Raw genomic sequence first — 23674 nt, forward strand, 5'->3', positions numbered from 1 at the left:
AACCAGATGAGCTTTTAACCTTCCAATACTTCCATCAGCTTTATATTTGATAGTAACTAACCATTTACACCCAACTGGTATCTTTCTAGGTGGAAGTTTAGAAATTTCCCAAGTTCTATTCTTGTTTAAGGCACTGATTTCATCACTCACTGTCTTTCTCCACCCTGAATCTTTGAGAGCTTCTTCAATAGACTTAGGAATCTGTACACTATTAATGGCTGAAACAAATGTATGATAGGTTGGTGATAACCCTTCATATGAAACAAATTTGCTGATGGGATGACTTATGCATGTTCTAACACCCTTTCTCAAAGCAATTGGAATATTTGAATCATCAATAACAAAGGCAGTATTCTCACAGTCAGAAGTTTCCATACCTGAATATATTGGGGCAGAATATGGACTTGGTTCTGAATCTTGGTCATGTGTAAGAGGTATTGTGTGTTCTATCTCCTTTCCAAGTTTTTTCCTTCTAGAATAGGTAAAAAGCTCATGATTTGTGATATGTTTTGGTGTAGGATGAATCTACTCAGGAGATTGGACTGAGGCTAGTGGTGTTGGTACTGATTGGATTGAGGCTGGAAGTGTAGTGTATGGACTCAAAGTAGGAGAGCTCACAGGGAAATGACTTTGGACAAGACTTTGTTGGTTGTCTCTTGAGTTAATTACACGATCAGATTGTATATCTCAATTATGGTATTCTCTCATGGTTGCCCCTTGAAGATCAGACTTGGGATAGTATGCTTGATGTTTAAAAAATATGACATCTATAAAAGTATAGACCTTTTTGTGAACAAGGGAATAACCTTTGTAACCCTTTTGGTGTGGAGAGTATCCTATAAAAATGCACTTGAGAGAGGTAGGGTCTAATTTTCCTCTATGGTGTATATGAACAAACACTGAGCAGCCAAATACTTTAGGGTCTAAGGAAGAGAGTAGTTTGGTGTGTGGAAAGGCTTGTAGAAGGACTTGGCTAGGAGTTCTGAAGTTTAGAACTTTGGAAGGCATTATGTTGATGAGATAGGTTGCTATGAGTATAACTTTTCCTCAGAATTGTTTTGGCACATGAGTGGAGAGCATAATGGATCTAGCAACTTCCAACAGATGTCTATTCTTCCTTTCAGCCACTCCATTTTGTTATGGAGTGTTAACACAAGAGCTTATATGGATAATGCCTTGATTTAGACAATTGGTATTAAGGCTAAAATTGAAATATTCTTTGGCATTATTACTTTTGAGGATTTGGATTTTAGTTTGGAATTGAGTTTGTATCATGGCATGAAAGTTTTGGAAAATCTGGCTAACTTCAGATTTTTCTTTCATAACCAAGTCAATCTAGTGTGATCATCAACAAATGAGACAAACTACCGAGTTCCAGTTATATTGTGCACTTGTGAGAGGCCCCATACATCACTATGAATCATTGCAAATGGATGTGATGGTTTATATGAAATGGTGGGATAGCTACTGGAACATGTTTAGAGAGTTGACATATTTCACATTTGAAGGATTGTGAGCTTTTATTGGAAAAGAAGGATGGAAACATCCTTTCAAGGTACATGAAGTTTGGATGACCAAAATGATAGTGCCATAACAGAACCTCACTAGCTTTATTGACATGAAAATTTAAAGCGGACTGACCCTTGGATGATACGTAGCTTCTGTTTTGAGAGTTTGCCTTCTTGGAGGAATCTCACTTTTAAGGAGATAGCCCAGAACACATATTAACACTGCCAATCTTCTTCCCCGCATCCAGATCCTGAAATATACATAAATGAGGAAAGAATTTAGCAACACAATTCAGGTCACGAGTCAATTTGCTAATTGAGAGTAGGTTGCAGTCTAGGTTAGGAACATGGAGAATAGAGTTTAGGATCATGTCCCTTGAGAGTCTGCGTAAGCCTATTCCCTTAACCTGGAAGGAATACCCATCAACTATACGAATTGTAGAATTATAAGTGCACTGATTGTATTCATTAAGAAGAGTGGCATCTCTTGTCATTTGGTCTGATGCACCGGAGTCGATGATCCAAGGGTTTGAGTGTTTCTTACTAATAGTAAGGGCTATTAAAAATTTACCTTTTTGTGCTAACAGTCCAGATCCAGAACCAGAGGCTGACATACTTGGTTGAGACAGTGAATTCTGACCAATGAGTTTCTATAAGATCTCAAGCTGTTTCTTGCTGAAAGGACTTATTTCTGCTGGCAGAATGGTATTATCTCGATTGTTATCTGAGGTAACATGGTTGGCACGTCTGTCTTTGTCATTTATTGATTTTGATGGTTTCCAATCAGCAGGTTTGCCATGAATCTTCTAGCAGTTTTCCTTGACATATCCTGGTTTGTTGCAGTGATCACACAAGGGTTTTCCTTTCCTCTGTCGATTATCGTAGTTGTTGTTTAAATAGTCTCGAGCAGTAAGGGCAGATCCTTCCATTATTAGAGCTGAGTTATGAGGTCCCATCATTACTTTTTTTCTACTTTTTTCACATCTAACCTCAGAGAATGCTTCTCTGAGATTTAGAAGAGGTTTGGTTCCCATTATTCTTCCTCAGACTTCATCAAAATTCTCGTTGAGCCCAAGAAGAAATTTGAAAGTTCTTTTTTGCTCTACAATTCTTCTATATATGACTATGTCTTCAAGGCAATTCTAGCTGTGAATTTCAAACATATCTAGGTGCTGCCAATCATGGTAGAGAGTGTTAAAGTATTGAGTAATAGAAAGATCTCCTTGGCGTAGATCATATAACACTACCTCAATCTCAAATAGTTCTGATGTATTTTCAGAACTTGAGTAGGTTTCTCTTGCTGCTTCCCAGATTTCCTTTGTTGTTACATATAGGAGAAAATTTTCTCCAATTTCATTGGTCATTGAATTAAACAGCAATGACATTACCATATGATTTTCAGTCTTCCATGTTCGAAACATGGGATCATTCTTTTCTAGTATAATGATATCTCCTATGAGGTAGTCATCTCTGCCCTTTCCACAATTAAACATCATAACTGATGATGACCATTGAAGATAATTATATCCATAGAGTTTGTGTCCTGTGATTTGGTGTGATGCGTCTTCAGTGCCTCCTGAAAGGCTAACAGGTGAGGCTGTTCCTGGCTGTGAGGTCATCTCAGAGAGAGAGCTTTGTCCTGTTGCTGCCATGCCTTAGAGAAGCAGATTAGGGTTCAGGAGTAGGCTCTGATACCATGAAGAATTTTGAGAGAAGTCTTTCTCTTTTCTTAATATTACCAGCAGTATTTAGTACAATAAATAAAGAAGAGAAGCTAACCTACTAACCCTCAAAACAGGAAATAAATACTATATAGGAAAGTATCCTACACTAAACTAGAAAGCAGTAATATAGAGAATCTGGATAGTTAATACCATATTCTCTTTCCTAAACCATATATACTATGATTTCTCTAAGATCCTAACTGATTTTGAGACTGATTTCCACAAAAACACATTAAGATCCTGTACAAGCCCGACCTCGAACTTAACAACTACACCTTAAAACCAACTACTACTCCATATGAATTGTTGCTATATAAAATCTAATCTACTCACTAATAACCACAAGGATAAAATATATAAGTATTAAATGAAGGCACGCTTCCTAGCCATGTGTTCTTAAAGGTTGGTTTTGTTATCTTCATCAATGATACATAGCCTATAAAACAGCTTTTATAGAGCTTCATAATCACTCTAAGACCTTTTCACCTGTTAATTTAATTTGCCCTATAACCAATTGGTTGGTTATATGTGGCATTATTATCTTAATGTAAATACATATTTATTATTAATAAAGGCTTAATTTATTTTTAATATTAATATAATATTAGATTAATGAATCTAAAGTAAAGATAAAGTTTATGGGGCAAAAAATACTTTGCAAAGAAAATTATAAAATTGTTATAATTATGAGATTCCTATTGCATCAAAGTATTCTTAAAATGCTCGTTGTTGATGCTCTCTTAAATATTGGACATTCATTAGAGCCGTAAAGACTAATACATATTATGTTCTTTCCTTTATGAAATGAAACAATTATTCTCATAAGCTGAGGTATAAGGGATACCTAGAACTAATATGTAAGTGCTTGTCACAAGACATATACACTGAACTAACCTGTATGAGAATTTCATATTAAGAGATCACCTATTCACACGACCAAAAGATTGATGTCTTCTCCCAAGTGCAGGAGTGTCGAAGTAATAAATAACCCGGCAAGACCGGGGTCGAACCACAGGGAGGTTAATTGTATAAATTATAAACAACAATAATACAACAACAACAACAACAATAAAAATAAGTTAAAGAGAGCTTTGAGATGTGATATTGATGTAAGGATTAAACAAGGATAAAAATAATTGTCAAGGTTAGAGGATTCACTAATGGTATTTCAAACAAGTATAGTATAAACTCTTTTTATTACTCAACTGGAAACCACACACAAAGGAGGTTCCAATCGGATTATAAATTGTTAACATGATTACATTAGTTATCTTATTCGAATAATGCTAATACTTGTAAATGTTGTCAGGCATTCATGATTATAACTTATGTTAACAACAAATCAAGTTCCTTTCATAGCTCAGGTGTCGGTTATACCATACAGTATGGGTTATGAAAGTGCCAAGTATTTGTTGTACCAAGTGTTATACAACATAAATCTAGATTAACCATTTAACAAGCAAAGTATTAAAAGTGAACAAGATAGCAAATATAAAGCATGTTAATATCCAACATTAAGGTCCATGTTAAGTTTATATTATACTTATTCTTACACCATTAGTGTACCCTTTTCACCTTGACATAATTAACGTAACTAAACATAATGAAAGAAAGAAACATAAATAAACAAGGAAAGGAAATGAAAAGCATAAGCAAGAGATTAATATAAGCAAAACTTAAGCATTACAAAATATAAAGAGAGAGCAAGAGCATGATCTTGATCTGAACACCAAGATGCCTAAATACATGACAAATGCCTCCTTTTATAGGCCAAAATTCAGAACTATTGATTTGTTGACTAATTGATGAATAGGTGGCCACATCTTGACTTGGTGACAATTCTTATCTTCTTGTCTGCCAAAAACGTCATTGATAACGTCATAATTTGAACAGACTTCAATCATGAAAGTTAACACGTTCCTAGATGATGCACTTGATATTCAAATATAAATAAATCAATTGTTTAGTTGATAACAAATTAAATTGTTTAATTTATTTAATTCTATTTAATTAGAATTAGAATTTATATTTGGACCAACATATAGGAACATAATGAGTCACACACATTAAGAACCATTAGTTAGAAATTAAACTAGGATAATTAATTAAGTATGACTTGATTAAATATATTTTAGAAATTAAGGATTATAATATAATTAATACATGGATTATATTTCTAGATTTATAAAAATCAAGGACTTGATTAAGTTAATTCTAAAATTGTCTTGATAGTGCCAGAATGGGGTAGTGCGAGGGTTGCTGCCCTGTAGTGCCGCTGCTGAGGGTCGCATTGGTGTGGGCAGCCAATGCTGACAACAGCAAGGGTGCTGCAACAAGAAGGGGTAGAATTTATGATTATACCCTTGCAACCATTTTAGGGTTCTTTGAGGGATAAAATTACAATTCTACACCTGAAACTTATATCTAATTATGTTTTGGTATATATGGTGCTGAAATTACAATTTTAGGCCTCCATCTATAAAATGATAATTTTATATTAAAATTGAAATCCTAAATTAAATTAAGTATATAATTAATTTTCCTAATTAGTTTAGGATTGAATTAAAATGTTTAATTTAGTTTTTTGAGTTGTATGATATCTGATTAGTACTTAAAAGTGCATTTTCATTAAGGTTTTATATCATCATATTGCACTTAAAGTATAATTAAATTTTCTAACTTGAGCATGTTTTATAATAATAAGTCTGATAACATAAGATATTTTTAATTTATGGTAAATGTTTATTTTGAATGCAGGCATATCTTACAATTTAAAGGATTGATTGATGCGTTTAATTATTGAAAGTGAAAAGATAAAGAGAGGGCTAAGCTTAAAGAAGAGATGTTGGTTCAATTCAAACTGAAACATCATTCGGTTATTGGATCATAACGGGAGCTGTAGAACATGGATTTAAATCTAGTTTATATGGATGGAAAGCTAAGACATAGGATTAAAACTTTCCTGAAGAGTCCAAGATTCAAAACGACCATTTTCAAGTTCAAATTGTAGCAACAAAAGAGAAGTCAGAATCTATCTTGCAGCCCAGACACTGTTCAGTGTTAAGCCTATATCTCGAGTTCTAAAAGTCCAAATGAGCTCATTCTTGTTTTGTTGGAAAGTGGAGACAAATGCCCAAAACTTTCATGAGGATTATCTATTCAAATTATGATGTTAGCAATGACGTTTTGTTCAGACAAGAAGATAATAGTTGTCACCAAGTCAAGAGGTGGTCACCCACTCAATAATTAGTCATCAAATCAATAGTTTCAAATTTTAGCCTATAGAAAGAGGCATTTGCCATACATTTAGACATCTTGGTTGTTCAGATCAAGATCTTGCTCTTACTCTCTTTCTTTGTATTTTGTAATGTTCAAGTTTTATTTTATGTTATATTAATCTCTTGTTTATGCTTTTCATTTCCTTTACTATACTTAGTTAACTTATATCATGTTTTTGTTCTTATATTATTTATTTATGTTTTTCTTCTTCATGATGTTTAGCTAAGTTAATTTTGTCAAGGTGAAAAGGGCACACTAATGGTGTAATAACAAGTATAATATAAATTTAATATGGACTTTAATGTTTGATACTAACATGTTTTGTATTTGTTATCTTAGTCACTCTTAATACCTTACTTATTAAATGGTTAATCTAGATTTGTGTTGTACAATCCTTGGTACAACAAATACTTGGTACTTTCATAGCCTACTGTATGGTATAACCAACACTTGTTCTATGAAAGGAACTTGATTTGTTGTTAATATAAGTTATCACCATGAATACCTGACTACATTTACAAGTATTGGCATTACTTAAATAAGATAATTAATATAATTATGTTAATAATTTATAATCCGATTGAAACTTTCTTTGTATGTGGTTTCTAGTTGAGTAATAAAAAGAATTTATACTATACTTATTTGAAATATCATTAGTAGATCCTCTAACATTGACAATTGTTTTATCCTTACATCAATATTACATCTCAAAAGTTCTCTTCAACTCCTTCTCATTTGTTGTTTATAATTTTATATAGTTCACCTCCCTATGGTTCGACCTCGGTCTTGCCGGGTTATTTATTACTTCGACACTCTTGCACTTGATATAAGACATCAATCTTTTGATCATGTCAATATCATAATAGGATTAGGATTTATTTAATTAAATGGTTTAATTAAATAATATTTAGAAAAATGGTTTTTCTAAAATAATGAGTTTTTTAAGCCAAAACATTTTATTTTAATTAATCCTAAAATAGTTTAGGATATTAATAAGAATTTTAATGTGTTAATTTTCTTATTAATTTTTTTAAAAAAAAATTCATGGAAAGTATTTTAAATATTTTTTTGTTTGGGAAATTATAAAATTGGATTTGATTTAATATTTCTAAATGTTAGAAATATTATTTTTAAAAATTGCACATAAAGCCAATAATTAGAATTGAAGCGTGCAATAATTTCATTATGAATATTAATATGCCATATGCATGATGAATGGTTATGGACATTAAAGACCTATGTGATTATGCTTTTATTTAATGGTTGAATGTTTGTAATTTTATTAATTAGGGTATTTATATCCTGCCTTATTTCTGTTTTTTCTTCCAGGTTGTAATTCTTTTCTCATCTAATTCCCCTCGAATGTAAGTTGAGGTTTTTAAATTAATTATGTAAATGTTATGTAACTTAAAAATGTAGAAATTTAGATAAAAGAATTATTATGTAATCCAAGACAAATAAAGAAATGGTGATGAAGACTACAATCGGAGTGCTTGCAATAGACTTATGAAGACTTGCTACAACTATTTAGAATTTGACCATCTAATTCCCTTCAATAACTCGAGGGAATTAGCTTAAATATGTCCATAATCATCTAATTAGAATGGCATGTTAGGGGTGGATGATATATATAGTTTGTTATGCCATGTTTTTAATGAGATCTGTTTAATTATTAAATCATTCATTAAAATATTAAGTACATGTTGAGAACATGAAAAGTTGCCTTCCAATTTTATATGCATAAAATCAGAGTTTTATTCATAGATAACTTATTGAGTTATTCAAGGTTACCGTTATTAAAATATGTTAAATGCTATAAAATTGAGTTATACTTAATTAATCTATATGATTTGGATGAGTTACTTATGATCATATAAGGTTAGAGGCACGAGTTAGGTGAAACATATAAGATATATTTAGATAAAGAGTTGTCATATAACTGATCTAGGAATCACATAAAGCTGTGATTGATAAACTATATTATATATCTAATTTAATTTATTTTGATTTGTTAAGTCACTCAAGGTTGGATAAATTAAATGGGATCCTAGCTCACTTTGAAAATCCCGAATTAATAGGGATGACTATTAATTTGCAAGAAAATAGTGGGAGATAAAATTACAATTAAAGTCCCTATCTAAATTTGGATATAAATATGTATGCATGAAACTAATACTCATTATCTTTATATAAATAGATTGTTATATTAAAATGAGTGATAACACATCCTTATGAAGCATACTTGATGCTAACAAATTGATTGGACCAAATTTCTTGGATTGTTACAGAAATGTGAGAATTGTTCTAAAGCAAGAAAAAAAGGTTGTATATTCTTGAAAATCCAATTTCAAATGCCCTTGTTAAGGATGCTGAAGAAAAAGTTAGAAATGAACATCAACGTCATGTTGATGATGATGAACAGACTGCATATGTGATGTTAGCTAGTATGTCACCTGAACTTCAAAGGAAACATGAGAATATGGATGCCCTGTTTCGAAAGAGTTGTTTGATGAGGCCAGTAGGATTGAGAGGTATGAGAACTCCAAGGAATTGTTTCGCTGTAAAATGACAAAGGGTTCTTCAGTGAACACCCATGTTTTGAAAATAATTGGCTATATTGAGAAATTAGGCCAATTAGGTTTTGTCATAGACAATGAGTTAAGTGTTGGCTTGGTCTTGCAGTAATTACCCCAAAATATTTTGTAATTCATTATGAACTATCACATGAACAAGTTGAGTAATATATTTCCAGAATTGCTTAATATGCTAAAGATTGCTAAAGGGGCCTTTAAAAAGGAAAAATGTCCGGTTCTTCTTGTTTAGTTTTCTAGAATGTCTAAGAAGAAGGATAAAAAGAATAAGGGTGTTGTCTCTAAAGCAAATAAATCTACTGGGGGCATCAAGAAAGACAAAGGCACTTGTCATCATTATAGCAAGGAAGAACATTGGAGGAGAAATTGTAAGGAATACCTTGCAGCTGTGAATGCAAAAAAGCTTAATGAAGCTTCTACTTCAGGTCTGTTTATAATTGAAAACTATCTTAATACTTTACATTGTGGTTCTTGGGTATTGGATACCAAAAGTAGTTTTCATATTTGCAATTGCATGTGCTACCCATTTTTTGTTCCTTACACAGAAATGAGAAAATACAAAAAAGACAATATATTCGGAAAAAAACAAAAAAATAATAGCAGTGAGAAGAGGATGCCAGAGTACTCAGAAAAGGATCAAAAATTGGTTAAGAAAGTTCAAAAATAAAAAATTAAAATTTGATCGTATATTTTTTACTAATGAAGGCTTTATTGACAAACAAAATTCAATTGAAGGAAGAAAAGTCCAAAATAAGATGTTTAAGGACTCAATTAAATTTTATTGAAGGTTTAATTAAATTTATAGAGGGTTTGATTGCAAGAAAAAAAAAATTTAGTCAATTTGAGCTTTAATTGGAAGAAATTAAAGTTCAGGGGTCAAATTATAATTTTAAGAGTTGATTTGGTCAAATCATGGGCTAATTACATAAATATTAAAGTTTGATGACCAATTAGGGACTTGATTGAAGAAGTCCAAAACCAAGGATTAAACTGGAAAAGACGTGTAAATAGAGGAATTGAAATTGACAAAATCAGGGGCTAAATTGAAGAAATTGAAAGTTTATTGATCAATTGAGGGTCAAATTGCATAAATTTGAAACCAAGGACCAAAGAGAAAAAGACTATAAAATCTGGGGCTTGAATTGAAGTTCATTAGGGGTAGAATTGAACAAAATTAAAAGTTTGGAGCCAATCAGGGGTGTAATTAGAAATAAATCACATCGAAGGACTAAAATGCAATTGGCCAAAACAACGTCGTTGTGAAGATGATTGTTCATCTTCTTCTTTAGAGAGGCTGCTCGAGTGGCCTCTTTCCCAAGGCATTTGACGCCTCATTTCTCCCCTAAATTGGTCAAAACATTTACCAACATGATCACCTAACACCTTACTACACGCCAATGTGAATTGTTCGGGATGATCGAGGTTTCAGAGGCGATGGTACTACCCCAAAGTGGCCAACCTGACCAACTATTTTCCTGTACAAAACTAACAGTTCATCATTGGTATTTTGAACCAATAGTTGCGATGCTTTCGGGTCGAACCACGGGTCAAGATTTGGCACCACAAGAGATAAAATGTCCCTCTTCCACCCCTTATAAATAGATTTGATTTTCATGGCTGGAGAAGAGAGGAGATTGGGTCCAAAGTTGATAAAAAAATCATTTTTCCCCTAAATTTTTCTTCTTTACCACTTTTTTTTTCTTTCTTTCTCTCTCCACCGTGGCCTTTGACCACCACCATCTCCACCAACCCAGCTCGTCGTTGGCGACAGAGCGGCCGTAGTGAACTCCCTCTCTCTCACTTGCAAAGCTGTTTCTTCTGCTTTCTCCCTCTACCAATGGCAACTAGCACCACCAACAAAGCCACCACCCTCAGCCAGACCAGTGACGGCGGCCGCAACCCCTAATCCAGGTGAGCTACTTTTCTCCTTCTTCTTCATCTGTTTTTGTTTCGTCCTCCTCTATTCATTACATGAACAATGGGCATGAATTATAATTCACGTCCACTGTTCATACTGTGAACAATGTGTTGGGCCAGCCCAAATGTCCAGGCTGGGCTCGACCCAAAAAAAAGGAAGAAGAAAGATTTGTTGGGCCAAGATCAGCTCAACCATTTTGGGTTGAGACCGACCCAACCCATATATATTTAATATTATTATATTATTATATATTAATTTTTTAAAAAACTAAAACAAAAAAAAAGTTTTGTTTTCATGCATACAACCAAGTCTCTCAAAGCTTATAAGATTTTCATATCATATTTTCATATAACAAAAAAATTCAAAAAATATGTATTAACATGTATTTTTTGCTTTAATAACCAGTTTATTGAAGTAAGGAGAATTAGGCCAATATGTCAAAAATTCCAAAAAAATTATTTTGTCTTCTTTCAATATCTAGGATTATGAACTTATATGTAAGATGTATTACCAATATTAAAAAGTTAGTTTCTTATTGACATTAGAACGATTAGGTTTTACCCGATAAGATAAGGATATTATTATCGAGAAAGACTTATCTTAAACCTTAGACGGACCTAACGATTAGGAAACACGACAATACCTTAGCCTTTATCAGACAACTAAATAATGTAACTTACAATAGGTAAGACGTATTTGGGGTGTTAATACATTTCCTTTACGCAATTAGTCCCTGTACCCGATCTCTAAGACTAGTTAAGGTTCATAGTGACCAAAATACTAGGTGGCGACTTCTATTTTCTCTTTCCATTGATAAAAGACAAGAAACTCTTATCTCACCCATTTTCCAGATACATTCCAAGAGTAGACGCATCACCGCGACGCTGCCCACGTGTGATAGCATGTAAGAACTAAAAAAAAGTAGAAGATTAGTTGAAGACGAAGTGGACCTATGATTTAGTAATGAAATAATGGTTGCTGCATTAGTTGTAGAAACTAGTTATTTTGTTTTGCTTAAAGAGATGATACTAGAACTTTATAATTGTTATTTTGTTCTAGTATTTTAAGACATTGTTTTTATTTTATTTAATATTAAATAAATTTAAATTTATTATTGAGGACAAATCGTTGTTTTTTATATATATAATAATGATGTTTTTATGGATCCGATAATTATACGAATAGTTTGTATATACCTGAATTTAAAATGCCTAGGTTCAATATAAACTGTAATAAAATTAAAATATAGATTGAAATAAGTATTAAGAAACTTCAATTGGATCGAGGTGGTTAATATTTGACCAAATATTTCAAGGATTATCTAAAAGAGAATGAGATTCTCTATAGCTCATAAAACACTACATCCAAATGAAATAAACTCTCAAGACTAAAACATTGAATGTTTAGCTTGAACCTTAAGAAACACAAAATCTCTATAAATATGGTAGGACATGTTATACATCAATGAGATAAGAACCTCTTATGGAAGATGTGAATGACATGCTGCTCATAATTTATAAGCCTACCAATTACTTGAAAGTAATATATGATATTTATTCTCAGAAATGACTTAAAGTTATATACTTCATGTACTAACCAAGTCTGGAGGGATAAAACTCAATGGATCTTATCATAATCTATTTTTTGGTTATTCCTCAAATTTTACCTTTTTTCCTTTCAAAATAAAAAATAAATAATAATGGTAAGAAGGATGGCAATTTGGTAAAAACATGTCAAGGAGGATTTCAAAGTATAGAAAAATCAAGCTGCAATTTTCAATGGAATCATGAGTTTAATCATACCCCATTGTATACAAAACTGGAAAGATAATATAGATTTAAGGTCAAATTAAATGATTATTAGACAAATCTACATAAAAATTAAGCCAATGGAACATAATTAGAATTTTAATAGGTCAATTTGATTTAATCATGCGCCAAATTAAAAGTTTAATTATGTTTAAGAATTAATTTGAGTCAAATTAAATGATTTAATTAAGTGCAAGGACTTAATTATACTTTAAAGGGGTCAAATTAATTTTAATGGGGACTTAATTGGTGAAAAAATAAGTTTGGGAGCCAAATTAGGCTTAATTGAGAAGATTGAAATTTTAGAGGACTAAACTTAATTTTTACAAAGTCAATTAATTCAAATCAAGGGTAACTTTGCAAGAAAATCAAAGTTGAGGGTTAATTAGGGGTTAAATTGAAGATATTTACAACCAAATATTTTTTTGGAAAAGACACTGAACTTTAGAGACTCAATTCAGTAAAATCACGGGTGAAATGAAAGTGAATTGAAAGTGTAATGGTTAATTGAGGGTCAATTTGTATAAATTCAAAGCCAATAACCATAATAAAAAAGGCACTAAAATTCAGGGCTGATGTTGAAGTGCAACAAGGATAAAATTGCATTAAACCAAAAGTTTGAGGTCAATTAGGGATGCAATTAATAGGAATCGAAAGCTAGAGGACCAAATTGAACTTTGACTAAATTCCTAAGTTAAAACCCTGAAGCCAAAAACGGTGTCATTTTGAAAAAAATAAAAAAAGGAAAAACCAAATGACACGTCGTCTGGTTACTGTTCATTTTTTTTTGCTAGAAAAAGGTTGCTCGTGTAGCTACTTTTTAGGGGCATTTAATTCTGTCTCTTCACCAAATTTAGCAAAACACACACCAATATGATGGCTTGACATTTGATTGTACCCCGGTGTGGTTTTTTCTGGCTGATTAACACCACAACCACCACAACGCCTTCTAAAAGAAGCCAACTTAGACAACCTTTAACTGTCAAAATTTTACAGTTCATGATGGTCATTTTAAGCCAACAATTGAGATCTTTATAGGCTAAATCAATGGCCAATATTTGTCCCCAATAAAGACAAAATTTCCCTCTTCTACCCCCTATAAATAGGGGTGGATTCTATGCATTGAAGAGGAAGAAATTGAAGGCCAAAGTCGAAGAAAAACCAACTCCCCATGGTTTTTATTTATGTTAGTCCTTTTCCCCTCTTCTTTTGATAAGCCTCCATTGTCGTTGCCTCCACTAGCCACACGTTAGACTTCCTAGCACTAACAAGAACACCACTAGCAACCCTTCTCCTCCAGCCATGCAAGACATCTTCTCTTTTTTTCTTCTTCTTTCCCCAATCGGCCATTGCATTCTACATGCAGTGGAAGAAATAATTAAGCATGGTCATGGGGTTGGACTCGTTCCAGCCTAACCTAAATAGCTGAGTTAAGTTCAGCCCACCATATAGAAAAGAAAAAAAAATTGTTGGGTTGTCAGACGGCCCAACCCAGCCAAGCTGGGCTTGTTGCAGCGCAACCCAAATAGTTTGGTCAGGTCCAACCCTATATATTAAAAGAAAAGGAAAAATAAAGGTTATTGGACTATCACATGGCCTAAACTAGCTGGGCTAGACCTATTGCAGCCCAACCTAAATTGTTGGATCGGGTCCAGCCCAATACAAAAAGGAGAGGAGGTTGTTGGGCCGTTAGTTGACCCAACCTGACTAACTCAGGCTAAACCCATTTTAGCCCAGCCTAGATGGTTGGGCCAGGTCTAGCCCAATATATTTAACAATATAATAATATAATAATTTTAAAATATAAAAAAAACTTCAAAATTTTCAAATGGCATTTTAAAAATATTTATGGGTCCCCCACATGTTTTTCCAATAATTTTTCATAATATCGGCCTATATATTTACACTGTAAGATATAAATTCAATATTAATAATACCCGGTTTTCTTTGAAACTTAAAAAAAAATAAAAAAATTCAAAAAAATATTTAAATGAATTTCTTCTTTCAAAAAATAAAAAATATGTTTCTGTCTTCATGTATACATCTAAATCCTAAAATTTTTTCATGCATATGTTCTAAAGAGAGATAAAATCATTTTTATCATGTTTTAAAAAAATATAAAATGGATATCGTCACCGATTTATGATTATCGATTAAAGTTTGACCAAATTACAAAAATTCCCATTATAATTAGTTTGTCATTCAGAATGCTAGGACTTAGATATATCCAAGAAATAAATACGTCTGACCCTTATAATGGTTAGGATTTAACCCAATAGAGTAGAGAATTCCTCACAAAGAGAGATGTGTCTTGAACATTAGACAAGACCAACTGAAAGGAACACGACTTAGAATAATAATTAAATAACAATGTAGCTTACCTTAGGTAAGATGCATTAGGGGTGATACGTCTTCCACTTGCACAATCAGTCTCTTACCTAGACTCTCATAAACCATTAGGTTTCCTAGTAACCATAATATTAAGTGACAACTCCTGAATTTTATAATCATAATTTTTATGATTAAACCCAAAACCCCTTTTCACCATCATCTAGGAGGCAGACCCGCTGTCCGCTATTCGACGTCGTGCATGCTGCGACAGATCTAAGTGAGTCTTTAAGAGAAAGACTAACATGAAAGGCAATGTATAAATGTACAATGCTAGCTTTAAGGAGTAGGAATATCCAATTTTGATGATATAATCAACAGATTTGATTTCATAACAAATATGGATAAACCTTGTGATTACAAAAGGTTAGTGGAAGTGACGTCATTTTTCTAATATTATATGTAGATAACATATTATTTTTAAGAAATGACATATCTTTACTTTTATTAGTAAAGTTTTGGTTGTCCAAGAATTTCTCCAAAAAGAATTGAGAGAAGCAACCTATATATTGGATATAATGATCTATAAAGATAGATCTAAAAGGTTGCTTCGATTATCGCAATCCATGCATATGGACGATATGCTAAAATAACTTAGCATGAAAAAAATAATCTAAGATTGGATTCTCATCTATTTTACATGGAATACCTCCCTCCAAAGACATGTGTTTTAAGACACATAATGAGAGAGATATGATGGAAATGGTATCCTATACTTGACGATAGGATCCATCATTGGAAAAGATAAATTAGAAGTTCAAAATTATTTGAATTAAGATCTTTTCAATGAAATGTTTGAAAAATAATAAATACTAATCAATATATGTTTTACTTTAAATGGTAGTGTTCTGAATTGGAAAAGTTCCAAACAAGAGAGTACAATTGATTCTATAACTGAATAAGAATACACCTCCACATTTGAGGAAACAAAGAGGTTGTTTGGATAAAAAAGTTCATCAATAAACTAGGTTGATTCCTAGAATTGTTGATCTAGTTGCCCGATATTGTGATAATAATGGAGTCATTACATCAACAACCGAACCAAGGTTTCATTAATGATCCAAACAAGTACTTAAGAAATTCCATTTGGTTATATAAATTAATGAAATAAAAGATGTAAAGCTAGAACAAGTACCCACCTAAAAGCATCTATAAAATCCTCTTACTAAGTCACTATCCATGCAGAAGCATTAATACTACATGGAACAATATGATATTAGATACATGAGAAATTGACTTTAGTGTAAATGAGATATTGTTAGTTTAATATGCCCCGTAACCAATCGGTTGGTTACACGTGGTATTATTATAATCATATAAATACATATTTATTATTAATAAAAGCCTAATTTATTTTTAATATTCATGTAATATTAAATTAATGAATTTAAAGTAATGATAAAGTCTATGGAAAAAAAAATATTTTGCAAAAGAAATCATAAAGTTATAATTATGAGATTCCTATTACATCAAATCATTGTTCCTGAAATGTTCTTGGTAAATGCTCTATTAAATACTAGATATTTATTAGAGCCATAAAAATTGATACATATTATATTCTTTCTTTTATAAAAGAAAATAGTTATTCTCATAAGTTGAGGCATAAGAGATGCCTAGAACTAATATGTAAGTGCTTGTCATAAGACACGTACACTGAACAGGACCGTATGAGAATTTCATATAGAGAGATCACTTATGTCTATAAAAAAAACTCACGTATGAGAATTCCATATTATATTCTTTCTTTTATAAAAGAAAATAGTTATTCTTATAAATTGAGGCATCAAAGATTCATAGAACTAATATGTAAGTGCTTGTCATAAGACATGTATACTGAACAGAACTGTATGAGAATTTCATATGGAGAGATCATTTATGTCTATGGAAAAGTTCACGTGACGATTGTGTAAGTGATTCTTGGACTTGAAATTACTAAGTTATCTTATATAGAGAATGTTATGCTTTGATCTTGTTACATGTTATCTTAGTCGACGTAACGAAATGGTAGACATTAGGTATAACATGAACTATATTAAGATACTTGAGTAATCAAGAAATGATTCATCACCCTAGGTGAATTAGAAAAAATATTTTATCTGTTCTCAAATAGTATTAATTGAGAAATCCCTGGGTAAGGTGAAATGAGGTTTGAAAAGAGTTTTAAATGTGATTCAAATGATCAATGACTATTATGTAGAGAACAAACATGATTTAACATGACAGACATACTTCATGCTTTGATGTTAAATCAAACCATTAGTGATGTAAATATATTAATTACACTGAGAAACCGGTCATTAAAAAGTTAGTCAAACCACTAATGACTTTTCTAATATTTAGAGGATCATGACACGTTGCTAGACGATGCATTTTATCTTCAAATATAAATTAATCAATTGTTTAATTGATAATAATTAAATTATTTGATGTATTTAATTCATTATAATTATAATTATAATTTATATTTAGGTCAACATATTAGGAACCTAATGGGAAAACACATTAAGAACCATTAGTCAGAAATTAAACTAGGATGATTTAGTTAAGTAAGACTTGATTAAAATATATTTTAGAAACTAAGTACTAGAATATAATTAATACATAGATTATATTTCTAGACCTAGAAACATCAAGGACTTGATTGAGTTAATTTCTAAAATTTTTCTATATTAATATATGAATATTATTCAGGGGTAAATTGATATTTTGCTAATTTATAGAGTTTTTTCTCTATAAATAGTGTGTCATGTCTTTTATTTTAGGTGTTGTTGTCTGTTAAATAGAAAAACTGCAAAAACACAGAATTAAAGCTAGCACTTTAGGCATAGCAACCCCTCTCTCCTAAATAAGAATGTAGAAGATTTCTCGCAGGTGATTTGTATGGATTATCGTTGGCAGTCGGATAATTGAACTACTTATGGTTTACGACAACCTAACATTTAAAAAGATCTGTCTAACTAGATCTTAAGGACTCTTTAATAATTTTACTTTATAGTTTCCGCTATGTATATGATATTTGAGAAACCCAACATCTCCAAACTAATAGATGACAACCACATTAATCATCTTATCTTTCCATGGAAATACCTACTTAATTGGGTTCAAAGCTATATATATAAACAGCCTTTAACCCTAATGTGAAGCAGGATGTTTTTCTCTACTGTATTCTGATATACAATCATCTTCTTCTTTTAACTTTGCTCTGTGCAAACATATACAACATAGTCTCTAATGCTCTTTTCCTTTATTATCAGTAGTAACTTAAATATTGGAGACTGTTTTGCAGATGTTTCAGTCACCTAAATCCCAACATCTTATACCATCCAACCCATCCTCTAGTTTTGAAAAAAAAAAAAAAAAAAACTCTTAAAGAGTGTTTATTTTTATTTTTTTACATCTTCACTTTCCATACAAAGAAAGAAACCAAACTCACGTGTATTCTTGAGTTCCATGTTCCCTTGCCTAGTTATTTAAGCCTTCTTTTTTATTCTTTTAAGAGTCCAAAGCAAAGTTGTTTTTCTACGATACACAGCCCAATCATGCTATATTATATGTTGATAAAGAACAGATTGGAGATATACGAGATCCAGCTCATCTTGGCTTTTATTGACATGCCCGTTCTTCTTGTTCTTCTTCTTCTACAGCACACAGAAAGCCCTTTTGTAACACACTTAAGTTAACCTTCTTTTATTCTATGAGGAGATAAAGGTGATTCTTATATTAATATGCCTGAAAAAAATGCATTAGTTGCTTAGCATAAACTCAGCAGATGCGGTTTCAAAAATTAGTAAATAATTTTAAGAATCCCTCAAATAACTTAAAACATAAAACTTCTTAGCTTAACGTGTTCTATTTCCAGCTCTAATCCTTCTGTAGTTTGGGATCGAGTCCACTTCAAGCTTCATATATAATTCTTCTCTATACCATGCCATTATATAAAGTTCTCTAATGCAACTTAACCAGTCCACCAATCTAATTAATTACAACACGTTTTGCTTCTTTCAAGATGGAAATTTATGTATTTTCGGTAATAGTGTTCTTTCCTTCTCTTTTTATGGCTTCTTTCATGGCTGCTTCAGCTGGTAATTTCAATCAAGAAGTTTACCTAACATGGGGTGGTGATCGTGCTAAGATACTCAGTGGAGGAAGCGTTCTGTCTCTTACACTTGATAAGGTCTCCGGCTCTGGCTTTCAATCCAAGAGCGAGTATCTCTTCGGAAGGATAGATATGCAGATCAAGCTTGTTGGTGGTAACTCTGCTGGTTCTGTCACTGCTTACTATGTAAGTCCGCTTGTTAACTATTCCACCTTAGATTCAAGATTCTAATCACATATTTTTGCAACTCAGAATCATAAATCATGAGAGTAAAAGGACTCCAAATTTGTATAGTGTACTTGTGTCTCAGCTATCTATACATTCTGTTGCAGTTATCCTCAGAAGGGCCATACCATGATGAAATTGATTTTGAGTTCTTAGGGAACCTTAGCGGAGAACCCTATACTGTTCACACTAATGTGTACACTCAAGGGAAAGGGGATAGGGAACAACAATTCCACCTTTGGTTTGATCCAACAAAAGATTTTCACTTGTATTCTGTTGTATGGAACCACCAACGTATCATGTAAGATTTTGCTATATAATTTTGCTGTTCTTATTTTCTTGAAGAGCTGCACAGCTTAGCACTCACAGAAGTTTTCTTATAATTATCTAACATGTTATCTCTAGTTTCTTAGTGGATGACACGCCTATAAGAGTGTACGAAAATCAAGAATCCATTGGAGTTCCTTTCCCGAAGAACCAGCCTATGAAACTTTACTCCAGCCTATGGAATGCTGATCAGTGGGCGACAAGAGGTGGACTAGTGAAAGCAGATTGGTCTAAGGCACCTTTCACAGCATACTACAGGAATTTCAAAGCCAACGCGTGCTTATGGTCTTCAGGATCGTCTTCTTGTTCATTGAAGACTACTAGCTCCATCACAAACAATGCTTGGCAGACTCAAGGTCTGGATTCGACTAGTCGTAGAAGCCTTAGATGGGTGCAGAAATATTACATGATTTACAATTATTGCACGGATTATAAGAGATTTCCTATGGGTCGCCCGCGGGAGTGCAGGCTTTCTAAGCATTTTTAGAGAGAGTTTTGCTGCTTGAATGCAATTATAAGATACCATCAAGTAAAATGTTAAATGGTTTGGTTTCATATTTTCCTTTTATTTTTGTTGTATAAATATAATAAAAAAGACTCTTCGTCCTCGTTGTAGATGTCTACATGTTTTGCCCCAAGATTTTGTTTTATTTTGAGAAACCACCTAATAACCAAAGTAAATCTCTCAACTACAAAACCGCTGTTGAAGTTCTAATTAAGAATTAAATATGTTGTATGCATGATTAATTAAAGTTAACACTTCTAGGTCTGAAATTAAATAAAACATGAAAGTAGTTTCGTTGAGAAAATTAGAAGTTTGGGGTCTATGGCCAATCAACAAACTTAGTATCATTAGATTATATTATATTAAGAAAACTAAAAAACAAATCTTTTTTATTATTAAAAAATCACTGTGCACATAGCTATAATTTTCTATTCATTCATTGTATATTTTTGTTAAGAAATTGATTTGAGTCATGATGACCTTAATTTTGAGTTAATATTTCTTTCTCGGTCTATACTTTATTAATCATCAATAATTAATAAACCTATAAATTGTATCTTAGTGTTGAAAGATGTATTCTAGGATCTTGACCAAAGAAATAATTTAAAATTTACATCTTGGTAATTTCATGTAACCACGAGACATACAAAGACATAATCAGTAAAATTTGTAAAAAATTGTAAAGTAGTTTTAAAACATGAAAAATAATTTCTTGAAAAAATTTTGTTGACTAATTTTGCAAAGTTCTTGACAAACAAAAAATGATGCATTTCTTTTTACGGTCTCTAGAAAAATAATCACTTGTAGGTCAACTAGGGGCAATCTAGTTTGAAGAAGCCCCTTGCAATAATAATAGACAAATTAATGATTCCCTATCAAAACTATAAATGGTATATGACAATTATGAGTGTCTTCTCAATGATTGCTAGAAGAATGAACACTTCTAGATCAACTAAGGAAAATTCAATTTGATGAAACCTTTGTAATGATAATAACTAGATGATGATTTAGGGAACTCCATCGCATGCTATGAGTAATGGAAAAAAACACCATCACATTACATTTGGGGAGTATTGATAAGTGGAACCAATATGAGCTAAGGTAATGGATGAGTCGTAGTCATCCACTAATCAAGAATAAAAAATATAGGAGAACAACCCCGTAATGAGTTTTGAGGGCATTGGAACAATTGAAGCAATTTAATGGCCATATATCGATGTTTCCACAACCAAGCATCTTCAAAGATATAAATGATAAATATTTAAAAAAAAAATATAGATTGAGTATTCAAAATATGCCTCTTGGGTTTCAAGAGGTATTTTTGAGATTTTATTTAACCTCAACTCTCTCTAAAGTGATAGAATCTCAAAATCACTTTGAGTTGATCTTTTTTTGAAATGAGTGAATTTAAAAAAATATATTTCAAGATGATCGCTTTATAAAAAGTTCAAATTTTAAGATCACGTGTAATTGATCTCTCTTTGAAATGAAAATCACTTTGAGTCAGTCACTCTATAAATTAAACATTTAAAAAAAAAAAAGCCTTTAAGTTCATTATTCTATGAAGTGACCATTTTTAAGAAAAAAATATTTTTGAGTTCGTCCCTCTATAAAATAATTATTTTGAAAAATATTTGAATTTTTCAAAAGAAAGAGACGTTAGAATAATTAGATTATTTTAAAGAATCTTTGAATTTTTCAAATGGACAGGTCACTTGGAAGAATTATACTTAAAGCCTATTTAATCTTCTTGGTCTTTAACCTTGTAATTAGCCTAATTGACACATGTAATATATCATGTGGTGTCGCTTGTTTGTTCTTATCCTTCCCCCTCTCTTCAAAAGGATTCGTTCTAAAATCATCTATAAGAACATCATTTATGGGTAACACATCTACGTACTCCTGCAACAAAAAATCAACAACACTATTTTATATAGGTTTGATAGTATAAAAAAATTCTTTACAACACTCTCTTGCACAAAAGATCTTATATTTCTTTATTTTCCCTGTAATAGTTTATTTTCTCTTCTTTACTTTTTTTCTTCTTGATTAACTCACCATTTTCTTTCATTGTGACCCCTTTGTTTTTTTGTAAGTTAACCTCACTGACATATCTGAAAAGTCACATTCATAACTTAAATTTCTTTGCCATGTATATGAATAGGCACATGAACTTCTTGGTTATAGATTAAATTTTCATACCAAGGTCTAGGATGCTCTCTCTCATATCTATATGAAGGCAACAAAGGCATTAAAGGCCAACACTTTTCATCCTTGTTATTGGGCATCCACATCTTATAGGAGAGTTGTTAGAAACTTGAGGGAGTTGGTGTACCAATTATGGGATGATTAATTACTTTTTCATGTCCTAGAGTTTTGTCATCCATGGAAAGAATTTTGGTAAGAAGTAAAAGGGGAATGGCTGGCTTTTGTTGAAGTTTTTCATATATTGATGAAGTTGTGCAAACTTCAATCTAGATTTGGGCTTTGTATAGTTGCATCATCGGTTAGTGATTGACTTTTGTTCTTACAAAATAAGTTTTTTATCAGAATAGGATACCCTCTAATGTTTAAGTTAGTAAATATAGAAGGATAGGAGTGTGCATGTGTGAAAAGAATGTGCATATCAGGGCAAAGTAATTTGTGAAATAGGTAGTATAATATGTGTTTTATATGGCTTATGTGCTTGTGTATGAAGTCTTGTTCTTTTACCTAGTGATGACCTAAGATATTTATAGACCTGATTATATTAGTTTACCTCGTGAATAGTAGAGAAAAGATAATGTGTTATTGGTGGAGAAGTTGGTGCCCACCATTGACTATGATGCCTTGTGCCATTAGTGGAGAAGTTGGTCCAAGACTATTTCATAGATACAATTATTAGCTAGAGAGGCTACAAATTTAGGAGACTTGGCACAATAGTAAGGTTGATGGATGGTCATTGGTAGAAAAAGGTGTTGTGTCATACCCGAGTGGATAGTATATTCTGGCTCACTGAAACTGAAAATTTTTAAGGCATATGTCTAACAGGGTAAGTGAGGGTGAGAGAGAAAAGTGAGAGGGGGAGATAGAGAAAAGAAGAAACGGAAAAGGAATCTTAGTTGTTTGAACTAACTCAGACGGTAAGGAATCCTTGCCATTTAGGTTAGCTCAATCAGCCAAGAAAACTAGTAGTTTGGGCAAGAATGATATCAATTTGGGCTGGACCAAATGGATAGGGAGATTTTGGCTGATGTGTGTAATGCATGTGCTCATTATTGAGCTACTTGTCGTTTTTGTACGACACGTGTGTTTCACTATGATCT

At 32.0% G+C, this 23674-nt stretch overlaps 1 protein-coding gene across 1 annotated transcript; it reads left to right on the forward strand.

Annotated features, from left to right (window-relative positions):
• The first annotated feature begins 19127 nt into the window (after nt 1-19127).
• On the forward strand, nt 19128-20487 carry LOC133703963 (xyloglucan endotransglucosylase protein 1-like). The gene is made up of 3 exons (XM_062128711.1): nt 19128-19498; nt 19645-19838; nt 19943-20487. Exons 1-3 carry the CDS (start codon nt 19223-19225, stop codon nt 20349-20351), a joined length of 879 nt encoding a protein of 292 aa, XP_061984695.1. The 5' UTR covers nt 19128-19222; the 3' UTR covers nt 20352-20487.
• The last annotated feature ends 3187 nt before the right edge of the window (nt 20488-23674 follow it).

This window comes from Populus nigra, chromosome 9 (assembly GCF_951802175.1).
Source record: "Populus nigra chromosome 9, ddPopNigr1.1, whole genome shotgun sequence".
Taxonomy (NCBI): domain Eukaryota; kingdom Viridiplantae; phylum Streptophyta; class Magnoliopsida; order Malpighiales; family Salicaceae; genus Populus; species Populus nigra.